This window comes from Micrasema longulum, unplaced genomic scaffold (assembly GCF_059751315.1).
Source record: "Micrasema longulum isolate JH-2025_06_02 unplaced genomic scaffold, ASM5975131v1 h1tg001215l, whole genome shotgun sequence".
NCBI classification, from domain to species: Eukaryota; Metazoa; Arthropoda; class Insecta; order Trichoptera; family Brachycentridae; genus Micrasema; species Micrasema longulum.
Genome location: NW_028278402.1, coordinates 91,564 through 106,093, shown reverse-complemented (window position 1 = coordinate 106,093; position 14,530 = coordinate 91,564). Strand labels below are relative to the sequence as shown.

General features: G+C 30.4%; 1 protein-coding gene across 1 annotated transcript in view; it reads right to left on the bottom strand.

The window, feature by feature from the left end:
- LOC148276459 (myosin heavy chain 95F-like) overlaps positions 1-14,530 on the bottom strand; it is an 84,566-nt gene that overhangs the window by 6,563 nt on the left and 63,473 nt on the right. Inside the window, 13 exon segments of the mRNA XM_088234211.1 lie at positions 1,842-1,962; positions 2,687-2,734; positions 3,550-3,642; positions 4,770-4,907; positions 6,651-6,758; positions 6,840-6,952; positions 7,195-7,436; positions 9,363-9,570; positions 10,232-10,456; positions 10,622-10,816; positions 11,177-11,400; positions 11,776-11,940; positions 13,141-13,298. Coding sequence (XP_088090337.1) covers positions 1,842-1,962; positions 2,687-2,734; positions 3,550-3,642; positions 4,770-4,907; positions 6,651-6,758; positions 6,840-6,952; positions 7,195-7,436; positions 9,363-9,570; positions 10,232-10,456; positions 10,622-10,816; positions 11,177-11,400; positions 11,776-11,940; positions 13,141-13,298 — 2,038 coding nt within the window.

Sequence of the window (14,530 nt, the reverse complement as noted above, 5' to 3'; positions counted from 1 at the left end):
GTTTTTTGTGAGATTTCTAACGATTTTTCTAAGTATAATTAAAAATATGGAAACAAACCAAATACGTTCTATCCGCTGTGTTTTATCCTGTTGGACTATTGTTTTTATACTCTTTATCATCTACCGGCCGTCTCCCCGCTCCATGCCGCTCATCACTTATCATGCAAATGTAACACGATTTGGTGTCCAGTTGGCATACTTCGGTGGTAATAAACATTTTTTTTAGTGAATAAAAATATATCAGCATTTCGACCTTGAGCCCCGAACATAACATTTTGGGTTGTCATGCCAATGCTGCATAGTGCGGATCCTGAACATATAGCTGTTTTCAATAATTATTCACTTTCATTGATCTTTTTTTTATTTCATAGATCTATCTCTTTTCTAAACCAAAAAAATCATCAATTTAATATCACTGACTTGAAGGAATATAGATAAAAATAGTAAAATTTATTCCATAAACCACTAGATATAATACATGTTGTAAGATCTGTAAATGTCTGGTAATCTTGTTAAACTTCCGAGAGTGTTAAATCCAGTATTTGTCTACAAACATTTATACGTGCTTGAAATATTGTTGAAAATATATTATGCTGATTGATAGTGCTAAGCCAGTCCGATATTTCTGTCACATGCGCTTATCGCGTTTATTCAAGATGTATGCATGTGCGTATTAGATACTTGGGAGTTGACGTATTTATTCCATTAGGATTATGGCAAAAGGCTTTCATTATGTACACGTGCTGTGAATACTTTGTATTCTTATTGTTTTGACGTTATCTAAAATGAATAATCGATATTAACATTTCATCTGAGAACGAGTTATATGAAACCTATACATTTGAAAAGAATGGTCTTCATTCAATAATAGGGAAATATCTCTTTTTTTTAACATTTTTTAAGTAATAAAAGTCTATGAAATACTGTCCAGTAAAAAAATATTTTTTTTTGCTAATTATTAATAGCATAAAAAATATTTTTAAATATGTAATTTTAAATTCCCGCAAAAACGGTCATTCCATTGACCATGCCCCTAATATGTCACGATTTATGTTTATTTGTCGAAATTTGAAAACCTAGCCATTGAAATTTGTTTAGAACATTATCAAAAATCTTGATGTCACAACAACCAAGGTCGTGTTTTTCTATCAACGTATTTTTATTAAATTTATTTTTTCATTTATTTATGAAAACATTTTACAATATCCATATTGATTTGAAAAAAAAAAAAATCTAAATCCATGTCTTATATTTTTACCGGTATTCGTAGTATGTGATATTAGAAATTGTGTGGTACGCTGATGGCTCCAAGAAAGATGGAAAAGCAGGTGCTGGGATACACGGAGTTAGACCAGCAAAAACATTGAAATGAAAACAAAAAATTGGCTCTGCACTATTTAGCCATTTTACTGGAATAATTTTACTATATTAAAATTTATTATTATTATTTTGACCTTCATTTTTTGTACATTGTTATTTTGTGAATAATTATTGTTATACTGTCCTATGTCCTTTTATTGAGTAGATTTTATTTGGTATTAGTTTGTAATGGCACTCAGCAGTTAAAAATAGTTGACAATATCTCCCAATTCTTATCTTATTGACATTTTATGTTGATAAAGACAAAAAGCGATTATAAAATTCACGAAAACGATAAGTACCTATTTTTAGGATTAAACTGAACAAAAATCGCGTATAAAATTTATTTATCGCACAATCAATAATTTTCGTATTCATAGGGTCTGAGAATCCTATGAATACTCTGCCAGGAGGAATGTTGAAATAACTATGATCTACACAGGGTTTTAGTAAGAAGGAACTCTATATTTTCAGCAATTTACCTCGAGAAGTTCAATATCGCAGGAAGTATTGATTGTATCTCTTAATTCTGAATATTTCCACTTGGAGAGATCATACTTCTGTTTTTCCATCAGTGCTTGTTGTAGCCTTACTTTCTCTGACCTGAAAGAGAATTAAACAAAACATTCTTGCTGTTTTAAAACTTTATCGCACCTATGTATTTTCAAATGCATTCCACAAAACAAAGACAATAGAGATCTTCCAGGGCTGGTATTCCGAACGCGTTTACAGCGCGCTATAATGCGTATTTAGTACGTAAAAACGCGCTATACCGCGCTATAATTTCGTTTGGAATACCAGCCCAGAACAACATAACATGATTCGAGAAAATACAAAAACATTTTTTAATAATTAAATTGAGACATTTATCAAAAATACCCACTTTACAGAAAAATATATGTTTTGACAAAAAATAAGTACAAATAATTTATTTATTTATCCCTTTTAAGTTTTTTGGACTCTTTAAGGCAGGTAATTAAAAAAAATTGTAACAGTTTATTCAACATTAAATTGATTGATAACAGATGCACAAAAATATTAATTTTAGTTGTTAGTTTTTATAAAAGTAAATAGTGGTTTAGTTTTTCAGTTGATACAAATTTACTATTAACATTAAAATTATTTGAATCCACAAATAAGTAAATTATAAAAAAAATGTGTTTACAAAAAACGGAAGATACCATAATAAAATTAACCAAAAATCAAATAGGTTGGGTTAGGTTTGAGTAAATTAGGTTAGGTTTGGCTAGGTTAGGTTAGGCTAGGTTATGTTAGTATTGTTAAACATGCGCAATTAGTTTTAGCAGGGGTGTAGTAGCGTGGGTACCTGTTTAATTTAAATTCTCCACCTATAGTTCCATCCAGGGGTGTACAACTGTCGGAAATATAACAGTTATCATTAAGTTTAAATATATATTCCAGGGACGGCATGTTTATGAATAATTGTGATTAAAAGAAATGTGAAAATGTATTTACAAAGATATTTTACACATAAAGTATTTATTGAGATCATGCAGCTTTTGTAGTTATTTTAGAGAATGCAGTACCCGTAACAAACCTATCTTAATTGAAACAATATAATTTTTCTTGGATAAAGATTCTTAATATAGTTTTTACAAACTATTTATTTTATAAAAAATACTAACATATTTAATATTTTTATGCTTGATTAGCTGATAAAATTATTCAATGTGTCTAACTATACTTCCCAATATAATGCATGAACATTTTAAAAGATAGAATTTTACATATCTGAATGCCAAAAAGTTTAATATGGTGTGTATTTCTCTAACCATATATCTGAGAATAAAAAAATATATTATTTCTGAAGTAATTTACACTAAAAACTCGTTGAATTTGTGGTAGCATAAAAAAGTGAGATAATTCATTCACATACATAATTTTTTAATGGATAATTTATCAGTTAAGAATGAACAATTATTTTATTCAAAATGATCATATTTTCACTGGGTATTTTTATGAGAGCAGTTCTTTCTACATGAAATTAGAATTTCTCACATAGTATCAAATAAAATTTTGATTCAACATAATGGCATATTCTGCAAAAACAAAATTGCATAAGAAATACAATGATTTTAATATGTATAATAATTATGATTCATACAATTAATTAAAGTGCATTCACATTTGTATGTAAAATAAGCAGACAGGTCTAAGCTTAATACGAACCTACGAAGTTGAGGAGGTGATCCTTCTACGTGCCCGTTAGTTTCCTTCGCTAATCTTAAAGCCATCTCGTGATCTCGTCTTTCTTGCTCCAATCTAGAATCAATAATTTTGAAAATTTTACATTTCCATGATTGTTTGGATACTGCTGTTCTTTATTTAGTGGGTATGCTCTGTGGCTATGTGTGTACATCTTTTTTATGCATGAAAGTTAAGGTATTATTTAACATAGCTTATAATATACAACTTATCCACCACACACCGCATCTGAGGACATGTCTCGTTGGTGATGCCTAAATACATGGAAAAATGGCTTGTTGCTGAACGAAAAGAACGAGGGAGCTCTCTGTAATTTGATAGCCTTGGCTCTAGGCAGCTTATAATGTACAATTATATCCCATCCCATAAGCGGATTTTATTATCAGGATCTGTAAATTTGAATAGTATTAGAAACAAAAGAAAATGTCAGTTGTGATTTCTCCATTTTGGGTAACCTTACGCATTAGGTGCCAGTCCAGGAACAATGAAATAGTTTTGTCTAGAACCACCTTCAAAATCAATATTTCATGTCCAGTTTATGATTCGATAAGTCAGGAATAATTATTATCATAAAAAAATCACAAAAATGATTGTTAATGGGAAAACAATATTAAAACCTAGTATGTGCCTGTAGCAATTTCATAACACAGTAAGCGAATGTTAGTTACTTAGGTTTTTTTTTTGTTGTGAAATAATTATGTACCAGTTTTTAAAGTGACTAACGAGAAATGGCATGTTCCTTGCTAGATTTCAGACTGTTAAATTTACCCTTATATGAAATGATTTCATACAAAACTTCAACATCAATTAGCTTACTGTTTGCATTATAACATAGTATCTACGGCAAAGCAAAAATTTTGATTTTTAAAAAATTTATCCATTACTAGGTTTTGAAATTTGACAGCCGATTTTCTGAGATAGTTCAATGCACCTACCTAAAAAATATTATAAAAAAAACACTAGATAAGAAACTGTCACATGACTAGAAATATAACTAAGTATAATGAAGCTGGGCCTGTACAATATAAAAAATATCAATTTTAAATGTTAAAAATTAATATATTTGAATTGTGTTTTTGCAATTTTGTGAATTTGATATCAATCCGACAATAGGCACCTAAATATTTAATTTGCTGAAAAATTGAACGTGATATTTTTGAATGAATTAAGGAAAATTGTGTGACCTTTCTCTTTCGTGTTCATCAGCAGCTGTGGCTTCTCTCAACTGTTTCTCCAGAACGAGAGCCGTCTCTCGATCCTTCTGTTCCTGTATCAGGCGTTCAGCTTCCTCAGCCTTACGTCGGACTTCCATTTCTATTTTCCTATAATGTAAAATAAAACTATTTATGAAACAGTTGATGTTTAAATTATCTTGAATGAAAGATTTTTTTATGCATTAGGTTACTTTACGGGGATCTAAAGCAGGGGTGACCAACTAGATCAGACCTGAGATCTACTTTTTATTGTCCAATGTCCGTGCGATCTACTAATCATGATTTACAAATGAGTCCACTATAAAATAGTCCTTTGTAAAAACAAACATTTCACATCGAATCTACCAGGAATCGAGACTTAGATGTCAAGCAGTCGAAAATAATCATTTCGGATACTGGTTCTATTTTTAATAAAAAAACAAATATTTGCCTAATATTTCGGATTTGAGAGTGGGAACTATTTGAAAATGGGAATCAATATAATAGAGTGGGGTTCGAACCTTAGATCTCTGATCTATGAATCTGCAACACTACCCACAGGACCACAACCCAACTCTTTCCTTAGCACTCAGTATTGTATTTTTTAACGTTACCAAACACACAAAAATTCAATTTTGTTACTCATGCAGTATAACTAGATAGAAAAAAATCTTTATTTCTGTAGCCTAATTTTTTTCTTTACCTTGTCGCGAACGACAGTCCTAATATAGATACGATCGACTAGTCAATCGCAATCGACCAGTTGGCCACCCTGATCTAAAAAACTAATATTAACATGATAATATTGTAATTCACATTATATATAAAATGATTGAAATATATATTTTAAAACGTTAAATTAATTTGTAATATTGTAATTCACATTATATATAAAATGATTGAAATATATATTTTAAAACGTTAAATTAATTTGTAATATTTAAGCTTTGATGTCCTTTATTTCCTCGGGTTATTCATTAAATTGTAAAATTTTAAAACCCGTATACAGTGACTTATTAAAGAAATAAAAAATCAGTGATACTTTAATAAAATAAAAATTAGAATAACCGGTGACCGGTTCCATCGCTTTTGCAGCATCTTGGAATATTTGGATATATTTTGACAAAAAAACTTGAATGTCTTATGCAGTGTGTTAAGACTATATTTTCAGAGTTTTATTCTATATTTAGTTTAATATGTTTGTATGGAATTGTTTCTTAATTTTAAACATGATTTATTTATTCATTAAAAATTACACTCGTTTAAATATAAGTGAACTTATTAAGGCTTTTTAGGCTGTGCCCGTGCCAAGCCATAACCAATAACAATAAAAAATACATAGTAAAATTAATAAGATTCAAATATAATGACATGTGATGCAATATAATAATGATCCAGAACAAAGTAATAAATAATAAAATTCCCAAGAATACAATTTAAAAAAGATAATCAGACATAAATATTAAATTATAAATTATACAAATTTAGATTCATACATAATCAAATATACAAAAAAAAGTACAACAGTAAAATAAAGTAGTATTAAAAAAAAAAACAAAATAATTGTATCATTGAAATCAATAGAAAAACAATATATATATATATATATATATATATATATATATATAACATAATTGAAATGATAATTGAGACATGGTTTCTAATAATATGGTAATAAATAATAAGATTGAGTACTAAATGAAATAATGCGAAAATACATAATAAAAAAATACAAAAAAATTACATAAAAAGCAAATAAAAGTAAAAGTATGGAAGGAAAGCAGATATGTAAATTTTTGCTAATTGCTAATCTCGAACTTTAAACTAATTGACGACCTCGTCCCTTATATTATATTATACATAATTACTTACAATCTTCTATGTTCTTCATCATCCTTAATTCTTTGTTCTTCCTTACGTTTGGCTTCCTCCAGTGCTTTCATCTCTTCTTCCATTTTACGAAGGCGTTCTTGTTCTTCTCTGAAATGTACAAGTAAATAATAAAACAAACAACTTTTATGAAAAAACAAAACAAAGTTAACTTAAATAAAACAAAATTACCTGTTTTTCTGTTCAATCATTGCAGTTTGAAGGGCGCCCATTTGTGTTTCAATTTGAGTTCGAAGTAGATTATACATATTGTCAATAGAAGCGCTGGTTATATTTTTTTCATCCTGAAATAAAAATTGAGTTTATGTTGTTTTGTTCTTTAAACATTTTGAAATAAAATACTCAAAAGTTATCTACTCGTAAGTATAGAAAAAAAGACATTTAAAATCGAAAAATAATATTTTCAGAATGAGCAGTGACCATAAGATGACAAAAATAATTTAAATACAAATTATTTATTAATTGTTTTAATTTAAAACAGACAAGTGTATCTAAGTATAGAGATAGAAATGAGTGCATTTTTAACCTTAATCTTTTTACAACATCGTTCAATAGAATCCATTAAATTTGCAATTTTGGTCATTGCTCCAGCTTTATCATTCTTCAGTTGATTAGAAGCGGTCTCCAATTGTTTTATACTACTCTCCAGAGCTTTGATCTTCACAATTCCTTTATACCTTGGCCTGTGTTGTTTCCGCACTAAATATCCTCTTACAGCCTTCTGCATAATTATCAAATTAGCACGGCGATAAAGTATCTTATACTTTACTGGAAAAACAGACAAATATTATTTATTATTAAACTAAAATTGTCTCATATTTGAGAAAAAAAATTAACGGTGCATAATTTTCAATGAGATTTTCTGGGTTACTTTTCCATGTGTCATTCACACTCTTTTTCAACATTTCGGATCGGATCATAGTGTCCAACATCAGAATTGATGTATATTGATAATAATTGCCTAGACATTTACATGGCTAATGATCAATCAATGACTGGTTTTAGTGATACTTTATACACTGTGCGACATTATTTATTCGTACCACATTGTGCCTATACTTGAGCCTCTATAATTATTTCGCCTGCTATGAAAAAAGTCAGATAAAGCAACCCGTTTTCACATAAATGTATGATGTATTTAGGTATAACCTTTTTTTACATGGCGTTTTTAGATGCCACTAAGAAACGACTAAAAATGCCAATGAATTCCCTATTTCCTTCTAAAGACATATCAAATTCTCTTAAGGGTCAGATATTAGAAACATCACTTCACATCATTCCAACAGAAGCAATATTGACATATTACAACAAAGATGAAGAACATTTTAAAGAAGGGAATATAAAAGTCTAGCATCCACAGAGCTTATGACCTGTCATTGGCTGGTTTAAGTGGTCACTTTACACACTGTGTAACATTCACCATTCTGCCTATATTTGAACATTCTAGGGGGGGCTCCTAGGTGGTTGAATCCAGTCCTTGTCTACACAAATTTGGACAAACTCGAAACATCGTAGAAGCAATATTATTGATGATTCAACTATTAATTCTATATGGGTAGTCAGGTATATATCTAAAGTGTACGGTGATTCAATTTTAAATTGAAATTTTCCCATGAGAAATAAATGCAGGAACTTATGAAAAAACTAGTAAAATGCCTTTTGCGTCATGCTCAATTACAGACGTTTTACTGAAAAATCCTTTCATAATCCCACATACAATAAGTTCAATAATACTCTAAATGCATTAAAACCACATCAAAGTAATTCAATTTTCACCATAATTAAATAAAACTTTTAGAATATATCAAAACACTAGAGTCACCTGTATCATTAGAAATTTACATTGGAGTTTTGATACATGACCAGCGGCGGCGCACCGAAATAATTCTAACAATATTTACTTGTGAAATAGACATTTTTAATACGACAATTATCAATTTGAAAACGTTCTTAAATGCACTGTTTGAAAAAAATAATTGATGTCGTAATAAAACTTTATTTTTCATACAATTCTTTCTCTGTTTTTGATGTGTATTATTATTATCTTATCTCTTTCTGATATTAATTTATCAAATATTTTTGTGTACCGGATATTATATTATTTTCACATATATACTTACTGTTAACTAATTTTCATTATTTGTTTTTAACAATAATTTGTTGATACCATTTTTTTTATACTTATAAGTTTATGAAAATGTATTTATTTTTTTTGTTTGAATTCTTAACAAGTTATTTACAATTTGCTTTTTAATTCAATTACTTTTCTTACATCCATTTATTTATTTTTTTCTTTTTTACCATGTAAAGTTTTACTTTTTATTTTGCATGGCAGTATGCTTCTTATTGTTTCTAAATGTTTACAAAAAAGCGTTGTTTATCTTTTAAATTTTTACGCACTATGTTTGTACTTAGCTGTATATTTTTTGTAAATGCCCCTTGGGCGTATTGTAAAATTAAATAAATAAAATAAAATTAAAAAAAAATATTAATTTATATCTCAGTTCGGTGAAATACTTTGAGCTGGACCCATGTCTGTTTGAATTGTAAAATTTTAGAAAAATATAATGCGACGTGTGGGAAGTATGTGTGTAAGTACATAAAATACCCAGCGTCAGCGGCCCGCTAGTTTGTGTCGTGGGCTTTAAAATACATATTTTTATTTTTAAAATAAACATTTTATATTGAGCTTACATTTAATAATGGAGAGGACTCCGAATATGGACTGCCTCCATCGTGACTTGACGAGCCACTTCTCTACAGCCTTCACGATGGCCTTCAGGTTCTCGGGATCCGACTTCATAATAGTGTCAAACTCAGCATACTTGCCCGGCCGGAAGAACACTCGCGTCAGACCAAAGTTGAAGTCTTTACTGTTTAGCTGGAAACTGTGAAGAATGGCCTACGGAACGAGGAGACTTTTTACCACATTTTTAAGTCATACAAGAAAATGAATTGAGAAACATAAAATTAAATTCTGATAAAAACAATTAGAATAATCTAAAATGATGTTATATTAAGGAGTAAAGCATACTCAATAATAAATAAACTCGAATGTGGTTAAAAATTATATACAGTCATGTGACTATAAGTCACTGACGTGTAACATGTTAATCCAAATATTGCATTTCCCCTTAACAATTAAAAATAAAGAAATGTCAAATAACAATACACATGCAAACATAAGTGTGAGAAAGAGATATACGTAATTCCTTAGTTCATATTTCTATGTAGGCTACACATTTCCGTAGTTAGGACACTGACTCAGTGTTACTACTTTATTGTAAAAAATGCATTTAAATATAAGTATCCACTTAAATTGGATTGTATTTATAAATAAAACAATTTAATATCTGTAATATTCTTCAAGTTGCAACGCAATTAAAGGATATTTCATCAAACAAAATAGTATTTTTATTTTTCTGCGTAGTGCCACCTCTGATCACAACAAAAGTCCGTTAGAGAATAAACACAAGGCAATTATTCGAAAATTTAAATGTTATTGGCTTTGCGCTTGTTAAGTGTCCATTTAATTACAAACCAATGAGTATAAGTTGTGTTACCTCGCAGAATGTTTTGGGATTAAGTCTGCTAAGAATCGGAGGCAGGTAGGCCGAGTACATGGAGTGTAATTGTTGGAAGGGGGCCCGCGAGGGATAACCGTGCTCCATAAGGCGGAGTACAGACACCATCCCACTACACTGAAGCTGCGTGAGGATGAGGAAGCTGTCTGACTCTCCATCTATCATGCGGCTATTTGGCTTCACACAACGGACAAAATTTGTAGCCTGAAATATAATACACAGGGAAAAACAAATTAAGTAAAAAATTCCCTACATATTAAAAAATCTACAAGAAGATGAAATACTTTTATTATTCTTCTTTAAGAGCAATATGTAATTATTTTCATGAACATGATTAAGTTTGAGAAAATATTAAGAATTGGTACTTACATTTTTGCGAAGTTTTTCCATGAGTTCCCCAAGTTGAGTTTGGAATTTAGATCCTACAGAGATAAATGTCAATTTTCCTTTAGATGTGTTGTTGTTGTTCTGGAATAATCCTTGTATCAGCGAGTTATTAGACTCCTGAACTAGGAACTCTAGTGAAGCGTGAAGAGCATCATTATTCTTTTCAAGAAATTGGTTCTGAAATTTTTCAAAAAAACTCTTTCAAATTTACTCACAATATTCAATTAATTTATAAACAATGAAATATGTATTTCTTACACACCACCAAATTAAACTGGGAAGGCCTTAATATTGACCGGGAGAGACTTATATGGAGTGGAGTGCATGTCCCTAATATGACTCCTTATAATATGTTGAAACTAGGTCACTGTACGCGCACTAGATTCTCGGTCAAGGGGAGCAGTGCCCAATATTACATTAGTTTTACAAATAGGTAGATAAAATGACGGATGACATGCAAAAATACTTCAATATTCATTAGTACTATGATGTTTAATTAGTTTGTATGATTCCATTCTTTTTTATATAGTCACTTACAGTATTATAGCACACCGCTCCAGCAAAATGACGTATAAGGAAGCCCTCATCGTCTCGGATGCCGCGATGGGCCTTCAGCCGGGAGTGCCTCGGGAGTCCTAGGCGACCCGCAGAGCTCCACTGCTTCTGAACGGCCTGCGTGAAGTGGGTAAAGTCGGGCTTGGGCAGCTTGGATTCCTCATCCAGGAGGTTGAATATACCGCCATTTTTGCTCTCAATCAGGTCTACAACACAATTTGCAAATAGTCAGCGGAAATGCAAAACACTGTGGGAACAAAACGTAAAACGTGAAGGCAGAGGTGTATTTTAGTATTTGCATGTATGTGTAGTGAGTGTCCTGACAAAGAGACAGGTACGCCTCGAAACCGGTAGACTAAAAAAGTTGGTAAATGGTTATATACTAATATTAATTAAAATGTTTGACCACAAAGTTAATGCTTTAAACGTAAAAAATACAGATATTAATTAAATAAATAGTTTTGGTCTATAGAAAAACATAAATGAAAGGAATTAGCAAATAATATTATTTTTTCACTGATTCAACATACCGTAATAAGAACTTAATTGATAAATTTTAATATACTTCCGTGAAGACTCACCAATACAATCCTGGTTGTCCACATAGGATATTTCGGGAACATTGAGTCCTTCCGCTTTGTACAAGTCCTGTTCATTTTTAAATATCCTTTCATTAAAGAACTGTTGCAGTTTTTCATTACAATAGTTGATACAAAACTGTTCGTAACTATTCACAGTGAAATATTCTGGAAAAAAAGCATAACGTATCTTTAGTTATGGATTTCTACAAACAAAAAAAACTAAAATACGCACTGAAAGAATTACAGTATGATGGACCTTTAGTGATACTAATTTTTTTTCAACTAAATGTGTTAAAATTGTGTGGCGAAATTTGTAATCATTAGTTTTCTTACTTATTATTATTAATTATATTTTTTTATATTATTTTAATTCTCCTTCCTTCTCTATTTTCTCTTTCTATTTTTTTGTTCCATTTTTTGTACTTCAGGTGAACTGCATGTTATGTTTTATACTATCGTTCCCATGTGAAATTGAGAACCGTTTTTACAAAGCGAAATGTCTACAAAAAACCAAAATGCGTTCTTTGACGGAAATCGATTCTTCTATAGGTCCATCGATTGGTGAAATAAAATTTTAGCAAAATGATATATGTGTGCGGTTGCAGCGAGTCGAATAGGATTGGATTATCATTTGATTGGGTAATAATATGAAAAACAACAAACCTATACATAGGTCCAAAAAATATAATAAAAAAAGGTTTAATAATGATTTCATGCAAATTGAACTCATATGTTATATTCCTAACACAAATCAACTTTTCTTTACATTCCTATCACAAAATATGCAGATCTATCGTTTTTGTGAAAATTTTGAAAGTTTTTATTTTTTAGATAAATAGTTCCATTTTTCCATATATTTCCGGTATATGAGTTAGGATGTAAAATCTCTATGAAACAGAATTTGTGTTTTTATTAAATTCGAGTAGTTATTTTTTTATCATAAAAAAACCTTGTACTGAAATTTTACTTTTTGTAGATATTTAGCTTTGTATGCATTATTTAATTTTGTATGAGGGTCTTTTAAGATTATTTTTATTATGGCCTTATAAGATAATTTCAGAACAAGTCGATTCCCACTTTCTAACACGGTTATTTTGACTACCAAAAAATGGCCCCAAAAATGAATTATTGAAGAAAGCAAAGAAGAAATGCCGTAAAATGTATCTCCATACTCCTTTATGCATACATTATTTGAGACATACACAGTACAGCTAAACTTGCTTAGAGGTTAATGGATATTTGCTAGCCAATAGGAGTTGCATGTTTGTGGGAAATAAGATGACAGTGAAATAGATTTTTAAAATCTATGTTTGATAATTCATAGAAAAAGAAAAAAATATGCCACGGAAATCTGAAGTCACTTACCAAAGCCAGCAATGTCAAGAATTCCAATATAGTAGGCTGAGGCTTGAAATGGAATACTCTGGTTTATCCTGTTCACAATGTGATCAAACAGCCGACTATAGACGGCCTTGGCCAGAGCATCTCTCGCATTGTTGGCTTCGTATACCTTCAGAGGAACCCTGCCAAGGAAATAGTATTGTCGTGAAGAACTTAATCAAATTTTATAATAGATATTTCTTCATTTACAAGACAATTAAAAGCGAAATATAAATAACATTTAAATATACTGTCAACCTGGATGAAAAAATTATTGCAATAAATATGAAACAGTAGGGTTTTTATATCGTTTAAGTTTTAATAAGATTCAGTTTGCTTTGCTATGAAACATTTGACATTATTTATGTACCAAGTTTTTTTTTTTTTTTTGCATTATTTTTATTATATTTATACACCAGCAGCTAATAAGATGATGAAAGCACTGAGTTTTAAATACAGAAAATATAAATGGAAAACATAATAAATTAATGTGTTCATCCAGGCAGTTTTAGAATGCATTCACCGAGCGTGCAACAATCTTTCCCAGGAAGGCTTCCAATGCTTCACAACTCATTTGTCAATGAAGATCATGATACTGTGCATGACAAATACATCTTTGATTAGTGATAAACTGGTTCATCAAAGATGGATGCACACTTCGTTTGTTGTCGTGCACATTATCACGACCTTCATTTAACTGTCTCACCCATCTCTTAACTATTTGATCACTTATCACATGTTTTCCATATACCTAATAGACCTGTTCATGAACGTAGACTGGTTTAAGGTTCTTCAAATTACAGATCTTATCTCACAGGCAGCAGGATTTTCAATGTTATTTGGCACTTCCGACAAGCACCACTATGGGTAGACAACACTCAGCAAACTCTCAATGGCGTCAGTTCCTTCTCAATAGGTCAGAGTAAGTACCACAAAAGGCGTTTTCGGCCTCGTGGTGTAGTGGTCAGCGCGTTTGCCTACCATGCAAGAGGTCTCGGGTTCGATTCCCAACACGATTGACATGAAATATTTATTTTAAAAGGTGTTTTTACACTAGAATATTTTATAGTCCCTGGGTTGGTACCTGAAGCGTAAGACTGATCATCTTACCTTCATGTAACAATAATGATCAAGATACACTGTGATTGTTGTACTAATGCAGTGCCCCATGCATCATTGGGGGCAAAAAGGAAAGATGATCGATGATTATTATTATTATTATTATTTATTATCATTATATTACATACACAAAATTATAATTTATGTAAAGTTGCTTTGACTGTCTAACTAGGGCTATTTACCCCGTTCTAAAACAGTCAAAAAAATATAAAAAACAGTAATCAATTTATAGAAACAGTTATAAAGATACAGGACA